Source organism: Sorghum bicolor, chromosome 1 (assembly GCF_000003195.3).
Source record: "Sorghum bicolor cultivar BTx623 chromosome 1, Sorghum_bicolor_NCBIv3, whole genome shotgun sequence".
Lineage (NCBI taxonomy): Eukaryota > Viridiplantae > Streptophyta > Magnoliopsida > Poales > Poaceae > Sorghum > Sorghum bicolor.
The window spans coordinates 8,756,956-8,776,989 of NC_012870.2; the positions used below are offsets into that span (position 1 = coordinate 8,756,956).

The following is a 20,034-nucleotide window of genomic DNA, read 5'->3' on the forward strand; positions in this document are numbered from 1 at the left end:
GTCTTGGAACAACCTTCCGGCTTCTGCACTTAGATAGGCACACAGCTTAAGATTAAAAATATTACTCTGACATTCATATGCTTGGGTAGTTTTTATCCGGATGAATGACGTGCCGCATGGTTTCTTTCCTTCTGGGAACCTAAAACGGCCATTTATCGAGGTTGCAGATCATGACCCAATTGTATCGCTGAAAACTTGTTACTCGTACTTGCCCAGAAAATCCAATTGTTTTGTGGTTACGCACTTTGGTAGCCCGTAAATAAATAAAATATTCAAATGGAGAGAGTCAACTAAAAAAAAAAGAAAAGGAACCGAGATATAGATGGAGAAGCTTGTTTAGGTCGGGTTCGGAAATCTCTACTTTAGCGTGAGTGCTCAACTGCTCATCTCTACTGTAATTGAAATCTTCTCTAGACAAATTCCACCTCCAAGATCAACGACTCACAGCACATGTCTTACAGATTTAACGGCCTAGATTAGAAGTATGATCACGACCTTACACACCTGCTTCCACCCACTCACACGCGACCGCACACAATGTTGTGACCAAGGTTCGATTCCCAGGGCCGCTGCACTGGAGCCCCCCTTTTTTCCCTCTTCTGAGACGAGAGAAGGGATACAGGAGCCGAGCGAGATCAGAAGACCGTGCCTGCAGCTCCATAGCACCTACGCGGTTTAGGCGAAACGCACAGCGGCTCCAAGCATCAGCTACCTCCGCTCTCTTCTCTTCCCGTCGATCTCTGTCCTCCAACTTCTCGTGCACGTCGTGCTATGGAGAGCGCGCCGCAGGCGATGCCGAAGAGGAGCCCGACGACGACCACGAGGATGCCCCTGGCGCGCTCCTGGGGCCCGGCGGCCGCAGCCGCGCCCGCGGCGGGGTGCGGGAGATCAGGGCGGTGGATCTGGACGTTGGCGGGGATGGAGTGGAGGTGGTGGTTGCGGTGGCCGTGGGGGACCTGTAGACCGAGGCGGCGGACGCGGAAGACGGTGATGACCGTGGCGACGTGGGGGATGCCGAGGTGGTGGTGGACGGCGCCGTCGCCTCTGCTGGGGTTGGGGTTGGGATCGGCGGGGAAGGCGACGAGGAAGGTGTGGCACGGCCGCGCGTCGGCGGCGAGGAGGGACGCGGCGACAACGGCGAGGAGCAGGAGGAGGCGGCGGAGAGCCGGATCTGCGCCCGGGGAAAGGGAAGGTTCGCTGAGCGCGGTGCGCGCTCTAGGCGGCGGCGGCTGTCCTCCAGGGGCTAGGGCGCGCAGCTTAGGGTTAGGCGCTGGGTCACGGGTCTGAGTGGGATGGCGAGCAGGCCAGCTGGGCCTTGGCGCGCGCGTGGGCCGGAGGGAAGGGGGGGCGCCGGCCGGTTGCTTGCCCAGCTGGGCTGGCGGGGCGACTCGGGCCTGGCGCAGTTGCTGGGCCACGGGGTGGGAGAGGGAAGTTGGGTCAGGGGGGTGCTGGGCCACACAGGGTGGGCTTCGCGGCGTGGGAAGAGTGCTGGGCCGCGCGGTTGAGAGAGTGGCGCAAGGAGGTCAGAGAAAAGGGGAAAGAATTGGCCTAAGAAAGGAGAAAGCAAAATGAGTTTGGAGAAAGATTCGAAAAGAGATCGGATAAAATCCAATGGAGTTTTGAGACGTACTCCAACGAAAAGGTTGAGAAGGGATTCGCTAGCCTTTGAGATAGGCTCAACGAAGATTTGGGAAGACTTTGCTACGGGTTTGTGCACTCCAAAAGAAACTCAAAACCCTAAATAGGACTAAACACTAAACCGACTCACGAACAAAGCACTTGCCTACAAGCAATTCTATATGGATGCAACGATTTGTTAGCGGGTTAGGATCGAGTTTCACCTAGAAACTATATGATTCACACAATTATAGGAAAAATTTTAAAAAGCGCATATTTTTGTTTTTTCGTAAAAATCTGGGATGTTACAGCTGAGCTTGGATGAAGTCGACTCTGCTCTGCAGCCGGGGGGAGCCGGGTGGTGTGGTGTGGTGGTGGGAGGGGGAATCCGAGGGGGGACGTGTTTATTGCAGTTTAGCCCCTTTGTTTGTTCCTCGTTGTAGGAGAGAGAAGAATTTAATATTCCTTCTTATTCATGAATGTATTCTAGGTTATATTATATGAATGATCATATGCAATTGTGTGAGACCAAACACTATGAAAATATTATCATTGTTTCATTGAAAGGTTTTCAAGTACATCCTTAGAATGGATCCGTAGCGTTAGCACGGGCACTATGCTAGTCACTTGTAGTTGCCGATCTAGACTAGTAGAAGTTTTGCATTAAAGTACTGATGGCTGGCAGGCGAACAAGGCTCGTTTAGTGAGCATCTGCATTTTTTAAATTTAGTTAAGAAAAACACAAACATCTATGACACCCTATTAGTATCACAGTATAAAACAGTTATTTATAGTGCTTTTCTTTCACAATAAATTAGTGAATAGTACTTTCAATCATACTAGAACATCAGGCGCCCTTCGGGCGCCCTACAATGATTTAAAGAATAAAAGCTACTATCAAACTGGGTAGATAAAGACTTGTAATTAGATGGTAGCTAAAATCTAAGCACATGCAGTTACATATAGAGTAATTGTTAGCATAACCACGGCATCAGCATCTAAGATGAGGCATATATGCACCAACATAAACATAGCACAAATTATGAAGCAACAACATAACCTCCATATCCTAATTTTAAAATGAAATGAAAAAAAAACTTATTTCTTATTGTGTTCTAAATCAACTAAACATGCATTCAATATCATGATGCCATGAAGCAGGTGTCATGTGCCTCAAGCTAAAATCATGTTTCTTACTGTGTTCAGAATCAAATTATGCATACAGCTAAATAATTCACCAAAATATCTAGTTTATACTAATACAACAATAAGTTTTTCAATGCGAAACGTGTGATGTAGAGCAGCAGGCATTAATGTCATCGTTTAGCAATACGCAGATCAGCTAGGGCCAGTGCAACTCCAATAAACCAAGGCATCAATGCCGTCCTTTAGCAACAAGCAGATCAGGTAGGTTGCAACTTCAAGAAATCCAAATTCGAGACGAATAGCCAATTCATAGAGCTTTTTTGCCTGCAAGGGATGCAGTGATATTTATATCAGCACAATAGGTACTGCAAGTGTGCGACCTACATCCTTGAAGGAAAAATATAACCATAATAAAACAATAAAATAAGTGAAGCATCTAACTATTTACCATTGTCAGCTTATGATCTGTCAAATCTAGAAGGAAAAAAAAGCATAGGAAGTCTTGCTTTACAGTATCATTGTCATGCTTGTGAATATTCATGTATTTCACTTTTAAGCAATTTTGACCAAATAGTAATTCAGAATAAGTACTATTTTAAAAAATGATTACATTGTACGTATAAAGCAAGACAGCACAACTTTTATTAACTACACAACCCATATGTAATTTCAATAGGTAATTTTTAGCTTTATCATAATAAAATAATTCCTACTCTAAAATTAAGCCCACAATTATCATACCCACAGAGCTTCTGGAAAAATGAAATAAGAAAATTGGAGATGTTGCGAGTTCAATGCCTAGAGGACACAAGATGCTTTGAGTGGGATATCAACTGATCTTGTCAACATTCTTCATGATGACTTGGGACTCTTGAGTTTAAAAATTTCCAGATCCAAAAGAATCTTTATGGAATCAAACACATGGGTGAAATCTTCAAGAACTCAGCCTTAGAACCATAGAAAATCATACATTTAACAGATATATCAATCAATATCATTATTCTAGTATCATAGTTCAAGTGTAAGCTTATTTTTATCCTTTTCAAGCTATGGCGATAGCGTCAGTTGCAATTTCAGGTTTGACATCAATCAAGCACCTTAAAAAAAGAAGAGAAATACAGTCGCAGGCCATGGAAAATACTGAATACGATGTGTCTTGTGAGGGATTAAAACCAAGACTAATCTATCATCGGTAGCTACAAACAATTAAATGAAGCTAGCCATCTTTTGGTGGTTGTTCTAATTTTACATCTATTTAGTAGTAAATTTATCGCAAGTCATTTTCTTTTGGAGCTAGGTGAATGGACTGCCTTAAAAGATTTTAGTTGGTGATACATACTAAATGAACTTTACTTGTATATCATATATTGGTCAAGATGGTGGGCTGAGCGCTCAGTCCATAACTATTTGATAAGCTTTTTGACTAAACTTGACGCCTTTTCTAGAGCGTCATGATCATTGCATAGTAATACTATTGCGAATTGGATAAATAAAGAGAAACCAGAGGTACCTGCTTGCACTGCCTCCTGAGCTTGAGGTTCTGATTCACCATGTGACAAATCCCCTTTAGCTCCTCAAGCAAAATGGAGTGGGTTTTACTCAACCCTGATGTTGTCTCGAAGAATAAAATCAAGTGTATACATGGTAGACATGATTCATAATTAGTCCAATTTGTTAGAGGAACCCGGCCACACTCCTTACATCCTAGGTGTGACTCCCAATGGGAGTGAATTTTATGTCGAGGTTAAAAAAAATCCCCTCCTATGCCAAAGTACATGTTTAAGGCCCATTCCCGGTCGTAATCATTCTCACATGGGCTACGGTGCTGCTGTGTATGGGTGGAGCAGGGGTTCGAGGGTTTTTTCGACATGTGTAAGAAGGTCTTCTTCTTAATGTAATGCCCATATATAGAACTATTTCTCTGTAGCTAGCTACAAATTAAATAATTTATTTTGTAGTCGGACCCAAACCATCTGATTGACCAGATGGATAAAGACATGATGATGCTACCCATGAATATATCTAAATGTGCTATCATATGAATTGCTGACAGGACTACAATACAAATGGAACAGAATTATCAAATAATCACAAAATTGTACTACCTCCAACAGATATCAAATCCTGAGATGGATAAATACAAGAACAACCCGCATAATTATACTACTGATGATCACATGCTGAGGAAGAATGCATCGCCTGCCTGCATGTGCTCTATCAAATTGCCTGAGTCATTGAGGGTGAACACATTGATAGGCGATGGAACTTTCTGAATGGCATTATAAACAATTGAAACTGATCTTCACAGCACCATTATTTGTTATCTACAAAGCAGAGGATATGAGGTGCCTTAGAAAGGTTATAAATATAAAACTCTATAACATAAATTAGGCTATGAGATTTGTGGTTATTCGGAGCTAGCAATGACTTCTTTTTTTTGTCTCTAAACAGCTTTGTTTCATGTAAAACATAAAGTATTCATAAACCCTCAAAGTTCTGGCTACGTAGTAAGCACCAGCAGACCAATCATGCTTTTGCTATTTATCCTAATTAATAAGAGTCGGAGACTCCTTGACAAACTCTATCTTCAACTCCATTTTTCTCAAGCTATGTGCGCCTTCCAGGCATGGTGAGCATTTTCTATATCATATATTCAAAACACAGCAATTTCGACCGTCTCAAATTCAAGTAACAGAAGCAAAGTTATCACCTTTACTTCCCAGAGACAATTTTTACCAGGCATCGAGACCACACCAAAATTAAGAGAACTCCAACTATACCTATGTTGGAAAGGCTTACCTGTCGCACCTGCACGGCACCTCACTCATGCTGCTGGCTGCAAGATACTCCCTGCTTTCACCGTCTCCCTCCCTTCTCTGCTAATAACAATCAAAGCTTGCTAATAACACTACCTATGTGAGATGTGAGAGAAAAAATATAATCTGTTAAAGTTTAAGAAGTAGGATAAATCATACATGAAGAACCAATGCATAGAAGTAATTGCCTGTAAAGAAAATAAACAAACAGAAATGTTACACAAAAAAGATAATGAAAAGCACCACTTTGCCTGGCAAATTAATTAAATTGTTTAAGTTAACAAAATGGTGAAGCTCAAAAACCCTCTCTTTGACATAGATTATCCAAACAAATTCCCTCATTCTATAGCCATCTTAGCTCAGTGGTGAATTAGATTAACAAAGAATCATTTATCTTCCTGAAAACAAAAGGAAAAAAAGACCCTAAGAATGGAAAGTCCATGTACACCTATGGAAAGGCAGACTACGAAAACTATTCTTAACAAGCTCTATTGGAACTAAGCATGGCCCCATCTAACCTATACTGGAAAAGCGTCCATCTGAAATCAAGCACAATATTAATTTGCCTTACTATCCAGCATCAATATGCAGTAAGAATTTTTTTAACAAATTGCTAAGTTTAATACTTACACCTTTTTCAAGTGTATACAACCATATGCTATACCGTTCTCCCTGGCCAATCTATTGTGTAGTTTAGTTGAAGATTATCTGTTAGTGATATCATAAGCAATTGCCATAATATCTGCTCCTAACAGGCTCTCAAGAGGCTCTGCACAACCTATCCACATGTCTGGTTGAGACTGGAGATCAGACATCTTAATGCTTGAACTACTGGTGTCCACTGAAATATCATCGACTTCCCTACTTTCAAAGCCACTCGACAAATAGATTATCTCAATCTAGAATAGCACCAGGAAGTCAGAATTATCCAATTCTACAACTCTGAACTGAATTCAAAGTCACACGCAAAATCAAGAAGTTTTCTGCCAAAAAAATCTGAAACACAGGATGAAAGACAGGGGAAGAACCTCTAGCTACCAGGGGGCGTCCATGTTGGCATGGAGGCAATGAAGAGTGGCAGGTCGAAATGGGGCTTTGGCCTCTTTGCGGCTCATGAGCATGGAGATCGAGCAGTCGATGGAGCAGACAACCGAAATAGGGAGCGTTGTCGTAGGGGCGCATGACAGGGTGGGCGTGGAGGCGCGTGAGAGAGATGAGGGCGCGGAACACGCAGCCACCGGTCCAACCACTTCAGCAGCGGCACACACGTACCTTGGGAGGCCTCGTCGCGGAGCAGCCGGTGTAGGCCAACCGGATCCGCTGCCCCTGAGCCCAGATCTACTGCCATCGAGGATGGAGCCAACTGGATCCGCTGCCCCCGAGCCTAGATCTGCTGCCATCGATGACGGAGCTGATCGGATTCGCTCAGTGGGCATCATGAGGAGTTACTCCGTAAGACTGGGCTCGGTAGATGCCGGAACAGTTTGACGTCGTCGTTGCGGATGCGTTGCTGGAGGCGACAGAGGAGCGATGGTGGCGATAAGTGCGGCAGCGGCGGTGAAAAGAGAGCGAAAGGAAGGAGAGGAATGAGGAGAGGGCTAGAGGGGTTCGGGTTGGAGGAACGCCATGGAAGAGGTGGAGGAGCGGCGGCGGCGAGAGGGGAGGCGCGCCCAGTGATACGCGAGCCGCATCGACGCCCGGGAGAGGAGAGAGAGAGAGGAATCAGGAGGAGGTTAGGGTTCGGGTCAGGTGGGGGGCTCTCTGCAAAATGTCACCTTTTAGGCGTGATTTAGTGGACTGCGGGTTAGTTTCCAAAGAACTGAAAGACTTTCCTGTAAGATAGGCAGAAACACGTGTCGGCACATGGAGGAGCCACCAATGCTCCAAATGCTGTGGTGCAAGCAAAATGGAGTGGGTTTTAATCAACCCTGATGTCGTATGTGATTTGGACCAATAATTTCAATCATATGTCGTATGTAATTTGGACCAATAATAGATATTTATGAGTTATAGACACTTTCGTAGGAAGAAGAGAAAAGAAAATGCCACCATAGGGACAGCGTTGTAATATCACACAAGCACGTCACAACTCAACCATAGCAGGATGCGCGGCGAGCACCGATGACACTTGACAGTGACACGAAGCGCCACACTTCCGGCTTCCTGTGACGTCCCCGGCAACGCGCCTGCGCAGCTGCGCTTCAGGGCACCCATGGCGGCCTGCGGTAAGAAGCTCATCAACGATCCCAAAGGTACGAAGTTACAGCTTCCCTCTCGTACGCTTGGAGTTCTCGGGCTGTTTCGACGGTCCCCGCGATATTCTGGGGAGCCTGATGGGTTTTAGGGCGCAGATGTGGTCACGCAATTTATCGAGGGTTTGGTGGAGACGTACCCTGGGTTGCAGTACCTGGATGGGTTCCCTGAGGTGAGGCGACTCGATTTTGAATTCTAAAACGCCGGCCACTGCTTGCGCCCCAAAAGTTTTTTCGTTTGTACGATTAATTTTGCACTCGTGTGTGCCCTGTGCAGGTCAAGGTGGTCCTCCGCTCCGATGTTGAGGTCGGGACCTATGATAAGGTTGCAGTCATATGCGGTAATTATGCTCCCTGGCAATTTTTATGGGCTTTATTTCATTTGGGACCCTTTTAATTTCAGTTTTTGAGTAAAATATCGAAAAAGTTTAATGGCAACACTTCAGTTATCTGCGATTAAACATGATTAACTAATATGGGATCGTTTATCTTATCTTTTGTACACAGGGGGTGGAAGTGGTCACGAACCAGCTCATGGTGGGTTTGTGGGCCAAGGAATGTTGACTGCTGCTGTTTCTGGAGATGTTTTCACTTCTCCACCTGTTAACTCTATTTTGGCTGTATGCTCCTTCACAAAATACTTATAACAAACTTTAAGTTGCTTGGATTTCAAAGCTTTCATGCTGTGTTCTACTGCTGCAGGCTATTCAAGCCGTAACAGGTCCTAAGGGTTGTCTTCTAGTAGTAACGGTACTTGCCATTACAACCCTTTCAAGTTTCACAATGTTTAAATGATGATGGGGGGCTTTAGTAGGAACACCCACAGGACAATGTCAGTTAAGACACCTGGGATTTTTTCCTACTTACTTGTACATTAAAACTATGGAAACACCCTTCTTAAATACAGAATTACACGGGCGACCGGCTTAATTTTGGTCTAGCAGCTGAGGAAGCAAAATCTGAAGGCTACAAAGTGGAGGTTGAACATGTTCATGCCTTTTTTTTTGCGAACAACATGTTCATGCCTTATAAACATTGATGTAGATAAAACTGGTATTTAGATAAACCTGGTGAATATATTTTTCATATGTATCTCCAACAACATCAGATGGTTATTGTTGGAGATGATTGTGCTCTGTCACCAACTCAAGGCATAGCTGGCAGGAGAGGCCTTGCAGGGACAATTCTTGTGAATAAGGTAATTCATTAATTCACTCTCCTATTTTAGTTGTATGACATTTTCTCATTGCTGAACAGTTAAATAGTGGGTCCATTATTTTCATTTCTTCTCTTCTTTGATTTCTAATGGGCCTTCTTTGATTTACCTGTAAATAATTGAAATGAAGGTTGTCTCTGATGTGTGTTATACAAACATTCAAGTAGAGGCATTTGTTGATGATGTGATTGGTCTATTAATTTTCTTAGTGCAGAATATAGTGGCACTCCCTGCTTATTTTTGCATCTAGATCATTGCATTGAGATAGCTATCTTGTCTGCTTGCTACATATTCTGTCATTTGGATGCTTGGCCATCACTCATCACTTTGGTCAATCCATGAAGATACAGTTTTTTTTATGCTAGACAAGTGAGTGGCAAGTGCTCGTCGTTGTGGTTTGAAATATATCTTCTGTCAAAGTGCACTGTAACTAGGGATGAAATGGGATGGATATTTCCCGATATCCGTCTGTCCCGAAAGGGTTAAAGACCTACTTGGATAATCCGTTTATGAATCCGTACATTTAATATTCCTACCGTATTTGTATTTGAATACTCAAAGTTGGATTTCTGGTACATATATGTCATATAGATATCAATGTCCGATGCATCTGACACTATCCATCTCCAATCCTAGAAAAGAACGACTTTACCATTCTCAGAAAAGAAATAAAAAAGAAAAGAACGACTATCCGTATTCACTATCTCTGATCCAGTTTCATCCCTAACAACTTAAGTTGCTTGGATTTCTTTCTGTTCTAAATGGATCAAAATATATCTTCTGCTACAGTGCACATCGCTGTGATTCTTGTGAACAACTCTTTTTTATGTTTTCGTTTGATCTTGTTCTGAAACCAAATTAAGGCTTTGTCATTGTCGTTCTGCAACTATTTGTTATTGGGATAGTAACTATTGATTCCTCACAAGCATTTGGCCGTGTCCGTTTGTATTTTTCTCATGGCATGTATGTAAGTATTTTTAGATGTGGGTGTGTGTGTGTGTGAGTTGGGTGTATACCCTCTCCCTTGTTTTTTCTCGTCATTCGAGAGAGATATTTCTCACAAGTTTCCCTGGATTCATTAAGGGTAATATTGAACTATCTGGTTCACAGGTAGCTGGAGCTGCTGCTGCTGCTGGTTTGCCCCTTGAAGAGGTAGCTGAACAAGCAAGGCATGCATCTAAGTTGGTTGGTACAATGGGAGTTGCTCTGTCAGTGTGTACACTGCCTGGTCAGGGGACCTCAGATCGTTTAGGTCCACATCAAATGGAGCTTGGCCTCGGAATTGTAAGTTTACTTCAACATATTTTTCTGTAAGGTCACAAATAAGTTGAAGGATTCAGGCTTTAGAGCTTTACTTAAGTATTTATATACTTGGAGATTATCTACTGTCATAATATTTTCCATTTATTCAAATTTCTAAGTAAACAGAAGGCTTATTATTGTCCTACAGTTTAAAGCATTTGCATGTACTTCAACTTTCTAATTCTATAGTACTTTTGTGTTTCTAGCACGGAGAGCCTGGTGCTGCTGTCATTGAACTTCAGCCTGTTGATGCAGTGGTGACTCGTGTTCTCAAGCAGATCTTGTCACCGGTATACTAGCTTTTGCCACTTGTCTTCCTGATTCTGCTAACCTTGCAGTTTCTTTCATCTTGTAAATTTTGAAGAAACAATATATGGAACACCAGTTTTAGTTTAACATAATTAGTGCTTCAAATCAAGTGATTTCTATATGGTTCATTCATTCACTTACTGATGCATGTATATATCACAGACTGTATTCTTGATCGAAATGCGTTTAAAAAGCACTTCAATGGAATTGCATTGACAGTTGATAACTGCTCCAGTTAATTCCTGAGCCAGATCTTGAGAAGGAACTTGTCGTATTTTTGTGCTATTACCCATCTATATTACGTTCGTGATTTAGTCAAGAAAAATTATTTCTCTTCCTGTCCAGTCCAGCCTTCTGCGATCATTCAATTCTTCATGTCACCTAATCTCTTCCGCTGGACCTAGTTACAGACATTGTTTTATTAGTCCTAGTTACAGGAATTCGACTTGCTGACCTAAACTGATGAGTGATGACTTCGCACTTAAAAAAGCAATGGTAGATATTTCATGTTATTAGTTAATTTATCTTTTAAAATTTTAGTTCAACTGGCTGTTAGAACTATTAAATGCGTTGTTAAAATGTACTTCTGCCCACTCTGACAGGAAACTCAGTATGTTCCTATTACAAGAGGCGACAGGGTCATTCTCCTTACTAATGGGTATATCACTATTAAATGTTGTTTTGTTGCATCTCCTTAGTAAATTGTCAACTTAGTATATAGGATTAGTAAATACTTTACTTTCTTCAGTCTGGAAGCAATAAATTTGAGTACTATGCAAATCATAGAATATGATTAAATCATTCAGCTAAAACATTCTTCTGGAAGAACATCATGTTTGACTAGATCGACATTGTCTTGAGCAATAGGACACAACTTGGTCTTTGGCCCATCTGTTCTGGGGCTCGACCTTGATGCCCTTGACTTCCTTATAGTAGCATTGGCATAAGATGTGCAGATAAAGGTACACTTATGCTTCTTTAGCAAACTTTTGTTTGGAGATGAAGATCGACCGGCTGTAGAAGCAGAAAACATAAGATCTTCTACGAAAAGGACTTCAGATAAAATTTATGCATCACTCTGATCTTGAATCGGTGTGAGTTGTAATATGAAGTCTGGCAATGCTACCTACTCCCTCCATTCCAAATTGTTGGTCATTTTTGGTTTTGTCCTCAGTCAAACTTCTGTAACTTTGACCAAATTTATAGAAAAATACAACAGCATCTACACCATCAAATTAGTTCCATAGATCCACCCCGTAATCGGCATGATAGCGAAGCGAGCTCCTTTACGAATACCAATGATTTCAGGTCGTCCGATTAATCGCGATTTAATCGTCCAGGTCGCTCCTAGGATTCGATTAGGAGATCCGACTCGATTAGTTCGACCAAAAAGCTGGTCGTCCGATTAATCGTCGATTAATCATGATTAATCGGACGACCAGGTAATATGCACGACCAGGCTTCTGTTTTTTTGGGCCTTTTCTAACTGGGACTGGGCTAATGGGCTTTAAGTTTTTGGCCTGTTAGGGTTTAGGGTTTAGATAGAATAGAGGGGCTGCAGGGGGATACCCCCGAAGGCAGCCGCAATCTAATGCAGAATTAGATTCAGCAATAGTAGTGGAGGAGGATGAAGGTTCTGCACCTGGAGGTGGAGGTGGAGATGAAGATGGACATGGAGGCTTCGATTTCGTTAATGATTTGTTTGATTAGATGGAGTTTGGGACAGCAATATGGACCTCTGGACAGTGCAGAAAAGAGAAGAAACCAACTCCCACAAGTAATTCACTATCTAAACACTAATGTAGTCTTGATGCTGGCTTGATTGTGTATATTATATAGTATATATAGTGGTATATATATAGGCATATATGCCCTGAAATGGCTAGACGACCAGGTGGACGACCAGGGTCTGGTCGACGATTAATCTCGATTAATCGCCTGGTCGGTCCTAGAGCGACCAGCTTCGACCAGTCGACCTGAAATCATTGACGAATACTACGAAGCGAGGCATGAAATACGCCTTTCTTTAACTTACCATGAAATATGTCTTGATAGAGCATTTATTTTGTATGGTAGATGTTAATATATTTTTCTATAAACTTGTTGAAGTTAAATAAGTTTGACTTAGGCCAAAACAAAACAGACCTACAATTTGGAACAGAGCAGGCATTTGCTATTCTTTCTTCAAATCAGGGTCTGAGTTTGTTTGTTTGTTCCATATGCATCATACTGTTGCTTCCAAGCGTTTCAAGCGTTCCCTTGAGTTAATGGATTATGTAAATGAGTGCAACATGCATCTATGATTCCATTTAATTTACAGATTAGGTGCTACTCCTATCATGGAGTTGATGATTGCCACTAGAAAAACTGTGCGCAAGTTGCAACTGGAATATGATATTGCTACTGACAGAGTCTACACTGGATCTTTTATGACTTCACTTGACATGCAAGGTAGCATATATGTTTTTAAGTTTTTTCAATTTGTTTGAAGTATGAAAAAGAACAGCAGTCTGCTTGAGGAATAGGATAGCATGGAATGACTTTAACATCTTTTGGTAGGATTCTCAGTATACATCATTTTCTGTAGGGTTCTCAATATCCCTCATGAAGTCAGACACAACAATTTTGAAGTGCCTAGATGCATCTACTAAAGCTCCTTGTTGGCCGGCTGGAACTGATGGTAATAAGTTTGCGTAGATAGTGACTTTATTTAGCATGATAACTTGGCCTCCTGTTTCCTGCGTGTTTGAGAAAAAGCTTGGCCTCCTGTTTCAGCTTTCAGTTTTGATCATAATTTACAAACAGAAGTGTTGCTCTTAGTTATGGAAATTCATGTTCTTGATTTAACATGTCTAAGGTGATTTGGATTGCTTGTGTTCTTCATGCCTCTTCTGGATTACCCATGAAATAAGTATATTGTTTTGATATCCGTTACCATCATAACTTTTGCATGTTGAAAGTGTTGTAGCTATTAATATAAACAATACAAAAAGATACACATGAAAGAAATATAATATTTAAGCTTCTAATTTGTACTACTTGACTTTAACTTGATAAATGGAAGGCATTTTTTTAAAAATTGCATCAAAATTATTTGGATTGTTTTGAAGCATAAATTGAAACAAAAGGAATTTACTATGTCCTCTGAAATGCATCTTTGAATGTCTATTAACTTATCTCTTTTTTTCTAAAAGAAAAAAAACTTCTTCTCTAGTCCAGATTTTGAATTGGTGAATGGTTACACAGTTAGATCACTTCTTATGTTACATTAATGAAAGAGCATTGTTCCAAGCTTCACTATATGCATACTCAAGAAAGTATTGACCCTTAAAGATAAATGCTACTTAATATTCGGGAGATTGGCAAAAACCTGCAAAAATTGCTGTTCCTGCACCACCATCATGTGGAATGAAGAGTGATAAGGTAGGATTTACATAATGATCACACTGGCTTTGCTATTTTCTCTGAAAGGAAGTCTATTTTTCCTTTCCTCCATAGATCTGTATACTTCCTTACTACTATATTCACTATTGAAATACTGCCCCTGCTGAGCTTGCATGGATGATCTTTTCAAGAACATGATTTTATTGTCAACTCTTCTAGCAATGCACTTAATGTCCTCAAGCAACCAGTAGGTTCCAATCTGCTATCATGTTCCTAGTTGCTTCTGTTTTTTGCTAGCGCCACCCACTTCTAAGCCTATCAGTAACAAGACAGCAAGAGAACATGCACAGCTAGTATGATGGATGGGATCACTGTAGCACACGTAATCTAATGCAAATAGGATAAGAGAAATATTATTTTGTGCTTAATTAACAACTCGATGATAACATTACCTATTTTTTCCCACCAGAATGGTAGTGGAATGAGGTGCATCAAAACTGCAATACAGATTTAGAACAGATAAAAGTGAATTTGTTGACATAAAATTATAAAATACAGAACTTGTGTTTTAAGTTGATTTCATACTTATGCTCATATTCTGTTGCCTTACAGATGCTTCAACGAAGTCGAGAGCTGACGAAACAGGTCTGCATTTTAGAGGCTTCCATTGAAGCAGGTGCTAAAGAAATAATCTGGATAAAGGATAGCTTAAATGAATGGGACAGTAAAGTTGGTGATGGTGACTGTGGGACAACAGTGAGTCAAACAAGCTAGGACTACTTTATGCTATTTCCTAGTTATAACCGCATAGCCTGTATAATGTAACCCTTTTTCTTTTCAGATGTATAGGGGGGCAATTGCTATACTTGAGGACATGAAAAAATGGTAATGGTTTGGGAAAACAGAAATCAGTTTTACATGCCAACCACTTTCTATGTTATACTGGTAAACCTTTATCATGGACTGACTTATGGCTTACACGCTGACTGGATAATTGTTTTGGACACTCAGTTACTTGATAGCAACAAACGTATTACATTTTGTGATTCATGTGTCAGTAATGTTTACTGCAATGGTTTAACTTTTTTATGATTTCATTTTGTAATGTGACCATGCATACATCTCTGGGTTTGTGTTTAGTCATACTCATAGTATCCCTCTTCTCAGCTACCCAATGAATGATGTCGCTGAAACAGTAAATGAGATTGGTGCCACAGTAAGACGAGTCATGGGAGGAACAACCGGGATCTTGTATGGCCACTCTCCTGAATTTGGTTTCGTTTGCAATTAGAAAAGTCTACCATACCTATCCTGGTTTTATATAGGTATGACATACTCTGTAAGGCTGCCTATGCAAGTTTAAAGGGCACGAAAACAGTAGAAGCAAAGCACTGTAAGCAAGATCTCATATACTTGCTGATTCTCTTCCATATCCCATATAAGTCATACAAGGGGATGTTTTACTTCTAGGGGCTCATGCTTTACAATCATCTATTGGTGCCATAAGCAAATATGGTGGTGCTCTTGAAGGGTATCGAACCATGCTTGATGCTCTGATTCCTGCTTCAAAAGTTCTGAGAGAGGTGGGCAGTTACTATTTAGCAATTTTATTTGTTGGCTAGTATCAGCACTGACCATGAAGCCTTTCTTATTGCGTAGAGGCTTGAAGCTGGGGATGATCCACTTGATGCATTCATCGTATCATCTGAAGCTGCTTTGACTGGTGCTGAATCCACAAGACACATGCAGGCCCAAGTGAGAAATTTTTCATGTTGAGAACTTTCTGTTAAAAAAAACAGAAATGTATTGTTATGCATTTTTCACCTTTAGAGGCATCATTTCCTGAAAAATAAAATCAAAGCATATTTACCAGATTTGCATTCATCTTTCACCATTCAGTTGTGATAAGATGATAAATACAGCTTGAACTTCTTCTGTTTATGTGCGACGCGATCTAAGAGGTTAAACTTTGACAAACATTTTCTACAAAAAGATATAATATTTCAAATAGAGATAATTATATATGAAAATACTTTTCATTATCAATCTATAGTATCAACCTTATGCTGTAAATCTTTTTAGATTTAGCTATTGGTGGTCAAAGCCTCAAAGGTAATGTTTGACTTACAACATACCTAAAACAACCTACATTTGGAATCAGAAGTAGTAGTTTATACTTTATAGCGCTTTATTGTAGAAATATAGCATGCTAGATCATAGTGTTGTGGCAGTGAACATCAAACCATCTACTGGATGATTAAATTGAACCTGTAATCTTTTTTTCCATATGACATGTGGTACTGACTGAGTGACTGACTGACAGAAGCACCCAATGGGCTTGTTGCACTGACGGCGTAAAATCATATTTCAGGCTGGTAGATCATCCTACATTGCTGCTGACAAGCTGGCATCAGCTCCTGATCCTGGGGCCATGGCTGCTGCTGCTTGGTACAGGGCTGCAGCCCTTTCGTTAAAGAACATGTCGTGCCATTCGGATCCATAGCTCTGTTTCAGGTTTTCTGCTTCACTTGTCTTTGTCTACCAAAGTTTCGCACCTATACAGGCCAGTCCTTTCCTTTCCCTTGTGACTGCTGTCTACTATTTCATTAGCCCCAGTCGTGTGGTGTTTACCTGTAACCTGTTTATATTCCCCTGGCATTGGCATACGAACTTTCATGGTAATGTTGTACATGGTAATGATGCTCCAATCACAAGACTTGTCAGACCCAATTTAGATAAATAAATATTTGAACACGAGAAATATGTTACTTTTGTTAAATAATGTTTGAAAAAGTAATGTGAAATTTCAATGTCTTCCTGCGTGTAAGTGGGTTCTTTTTCAACCTATTATTAATGAAATGATACGTAAATCTTCTGCCTGTTCGAGGGGGTAAAACTCTAGTGTCCCCTCCCCTGGCAGCAAGATACACAAATCACACCTTGCTGCACACACGCCCGTGAGCGACTCTCATAGAATCTAACACTGCAGTGATTGGCCTATAACAATCTTGCTAGCTTATTGCCTAATTTATAGCACAATGCTTAACCACTAACTGTTCTTGACAGATGGGAACTGATTAGCTTATAAGTATGCTACCACATGAATATGATTGCATTATAATTTAACATATGCTGCATTGAACTACTTGGGTTTATCTCCTAAAACCTGAAGAAAGACATGCTACAGTGCTGTGTATGAATATAACTTTTGCAAGGATTGTAACTGTTTTAAATTCACAATGTGATTGTTTTTTTTTTCGATATCTGCAAAGCTGACTACAACCATGGTGCTACTGTAGTCCATCTGGATATTAGTAAAATTTAAGGGAATTATAAGGTACAAGATTATATGTGCTTTTAGTATTTATTTTTGCATTATGCTAGATGGTTGAAGTTGAACAAGATGGTGCGCCCATCTTGGGCTCCAAAGATTTTTGAATTAACAAACATATCGCTTGCTCCATCCGAAAACAAGACCAGAAATACAATAGTTTTTTGGTCGAACCTGCCACAGCATCCAATTCTGGTAGAATATTTAGATTTGTTTCAATTCTCCACCTTATACTGTCATGTCAATTATTGGGTGCACAGCAAAGTTGCAACGAACTGACCTTTATTAGGTCTAACTAAAGCCCGTATTTTTAGATAAAGCATACAATCATACGATACAATGCAAAAAAAAAAAGGATCAGAGGCTCAGAGCGCATTACGGTAATCCAGGGCTGCTCGTCCATTCTTTTGAGAATTAGGATCCCTGTAAAGGGGATAATGGCCAGAGAAAAGTGTGGCACGGAAGAAAGAGAGGTTGGGGAGACAGATGGTTGGTGCCTTGAATTATTGTTCTTGGCCGGCCCGGCCCAAAGTACAGTACAGGCAAGGCTGCCGCTGCCTACTGGTTTGGCTTGTGCGCATCCAATTCCAATTCCAATCTGGATAACGCCTGCATCTACCGTCTCGTTATTAGCGCGTCCATGATTGGCTAGCTAGGTTGTCCTTACTTCATTAGGCACAATACACCTGACATGACAACAGGGCGTGTGTAGGATATGGGAGGGACAATCCCTTAGGCCAGTCTCAATATTGTTTCGTTAGAATTTTATTTTATGGATATTAATTGAATTTTATGGATGTTAATTAAATATGCTGATATGTTGTTGTACTAATGAAGAAAATGCTGATAAAAGTTTCATAAGAGTAGAGACCACTGTTTATAAAATATGGATGTGTTGGAAACTGAATCATAAAATCTCTATAGTCTAGTATAGCTCAATTGGTGCGACTTTTATGTGTTGAGATGAGATGGAGGTTGCCGGTTCGACTCCCCTGGAGTTACTATTTTTTTAATTTGTCAAGCCATTTTTGTTTTGCATGGCACTCTTTTTTATTATTTAGGCAGCGCAATTAATTATGGGTGAAACCGAGCAGTCGCATGCGGGCGGTGAGGTGCATGTAGGGGCAATTGCGTCCGTATCGAAGTATGCAGCTGGGCACGTCAAGCTTTGCGGATTTCTCTCACCAGCCTAGAACGTCAAAAATAACAGGTACGGAGGGAGTATACGGCAACGCTATTCTACACCCTAGGTGTAGAATATTATTCTACACTGTAAGTCAAAACTGAGTAGAAAAAATACTGAGCAATACTGGAGAACCTTCAGTATCATCCCGTCCAACACCTAGGACCATGAAATACTGAACAATACTGAAATATGAATACTGAACGATACTGAATTTTTCTCAATATAACAGTTCGGTGTAGAATACTATTCTACACCTAGGGTGTAGAATAGCACTTGTGTGTGTGTGTGTATATATATATATATACCTCGCCTATAACTCCTTGTTCGTTTGGGCTTATCAGCCGAATTTGCCAGCCATTGAGCAGTGTTTTTTTCTCACAATAAATCAGCCAACAGTACTTTCTATCATGGCTTATCAAGTTATCAACCAAACTTGGTTCGAGCTGTTAACGGCCTAAGAGCAACTCCAGCAGGGCCCCTACTCAAGCCCCAATAGCTAAATATGGGTGCCCATGCTAAAAACATTACTCCAGCAGGGCCCCTACTCCAGACCCCATATTTGGCTGGGCACCCATATTTCTCCCCCAGACCCCATTCCTGTTGGCCCAACAGGGCAGCCCCCATCCTCCATCGCTTGTCCTAGCCCCAGCACATGCTCCCTCTCTCTCTACCCTTTCATGTGCATGACACCCTACGATAACCGGCTTGATGCTCTAATTGTGTCTATGTCCAAAAGAAGAAGAAAGAGGAAGAAGAAAAAGACACTGACGAGTGGGTCCCTTCTGTCATTCTCTCTGGAATAGGTTTGGGGGCTTAAATTTGAGTGCTATTGTTGAAGTTGAAGCAAAAAAGTTGAGCCCCAAGAAGTAGGGGGAGCACCCAAATTAAAAATAGGAGCCTAGTTTGGGGGCTACTGCTAGTTGCTCTAAGGGATGGGGATCGGCCTTCCTGCCTTGTTGACTTGTTCGTTCTTCTCCACTAAGCCAACTGCGCGCATTCCGGTGTCCAAGTGTTGTGTGCAAGCCCGCACGCACGCGTTGGCCCTCCTGCCTTGTTGTTGGCGTTCGGCAAGCCGTTAACAACTTGGTGGTTCGTTGTCAATTTTGCACGGTCACTCTGCTCTTTACGTCTTGGCGGCACATGTTCACTTCCTGTTCTGGCAGTTCGGCAAGCCGTTGGCCCGTTGGGCATGTGTCACTTCCTGTTCTGGCAGTTCGGCATGGATGGCTGCGGCCTGCGTGCCTGCATCCAGATCCAGAGTAGCAGACGACGCTGTCGCAGAATCCACGTGCTCTGACGCGAGACGAACGTGAGTACACACACGCATACGGATAATATTCCGGCACATGAAGGACCTCCTGGCTGAGGGAATCCGGCGCAATTTGTCAGTACATCCACTGGGATGGAACTAACGGCTCATTGACCATCCTGATATCCTCTGTTGCCACAAACACCCATGCAAATCCAATTACTAT

The 20,034-nt window shown here is 41.5% G+C and overlaps 2 protein-coding genes and 1 long non-coding RNA gene across 5 annotated transcripts; 1 reads left to right on the forward strand and 2 right to left on the reverse strand.

Annotated features, from left to right (window-relative positions):
- Positions 39 to 2,334, reverse strand: LOC8059997. The gene is made up of 2 exons (XM_021461830.1): positions 2,290 to 2,334; positions 39 to 1,406 (listed from the first exon to the last, which is right to left on the reverse strand). Exons 1-2 carry the CDS (start codon positions 2,332 to 2,334, stop codon positions 705 to 707), a joined length of 747 nt encoding a protein of 248 aa, XP_021317505.1. The 3' UTR covers positions 39 to 704.
- On the reverse strand, positions 2,658 to 7,326 carry LOC110432851. Of its 3 annotated transcripts, none has more exons than XR_002450119.1 (4): positions 6,608 to 7,326; positions 5,563 to 6,478; positions 4,274 to 5,087; positions 2,658 to 3,087 (listed from the first exon to the last, which is right to left on the reverse strand). It is a non-coding gene; the product is annotated as an uncharacterized LOC110432851 (long non-coding RNA). The 3 variants fall into 3 exon arrangements; XR_002450120.1 differs by having other exon boundaries at positions 4,274 to 4,368; positions 4,869 to 5,087; positions 5,563 to 7,319; XR_002450118.1 differs by having other exon boundaries at positions 5,563 to 7,323.
- LOC8063366 (putative 3,4-dihydroxy-2-butanone kinase) lies at positions 7,624 to 16,803 on the forward strand. The gene is made up of 20 exons (XM_021453823.1): positions 7,624 to 7,831; positions 7,931 to 8,004; positions 8,109 to 8,172; positions 8,339 to 8,451; positions 8,534 to 8,581; positions 8,739 to 8,810; positions 8,940 to 9,029; positions 10,158 to 10,331; positions 10,556 to 10,639; positions 11,261 to 11,316; positions 12,979 to 13,109; positions 13,246 to 13,338; positions 14,017 to 14,081; positions 14,655 to 14,798; positions 14,884 to 14,927; positions 15,210 to 15,293; positions 15,368 to 15,435; positions 15,513 to 15,625; positions 15,702 to 15,797; positions 16,414 to 16,803. Exons 1-20 carry the CDS (start codon positions 7,792 to 7,794, stop codon positions 16,543 to 16,545), a joined length of 1,785 nt encoding a protein of 594 aa, XP_021309498.1. The 5' UTR covers positions 7,624 to 7,791; the 3' UTR covers positions 16,546 to 16,803.

Coding starts and splice junctions, on each gene's coding strand:
- LOC8059997 (XM_021461830.1), bottom strand. CDS start 2,334: ATGCAGATGCTCACTAAACGAGCCTTGTTCGCCTGCCAGCCATCA. Junction 1,407..2,289: donor TGTTCGCCTGCCAGCCATCA/GTACTTTAATGC, acceptor CCCGTGGCCCAG/CAACTGCGCCAGGCCCGAGT.
- LOC8063366 (XM_021453823.1), top strand. CDS start 7,792: ATGGCGGCCTGCGGTAAGAAGCTCATCAACGATCCCAAAG. Junction 11,317..12,978: donor GTCATTCTCCTTACTAATGG/GTATATCACTAT, acceptor TTTAATTTACAG/ATTAGGTGCTACTCCTATCA. Junction 15,798..16,413: donor CAAGACACATGCAGGCCCAA/GTGAGAAATTTT, acceptor ATCATATTTCAG/GCTGGTAGATCATCCTACAT.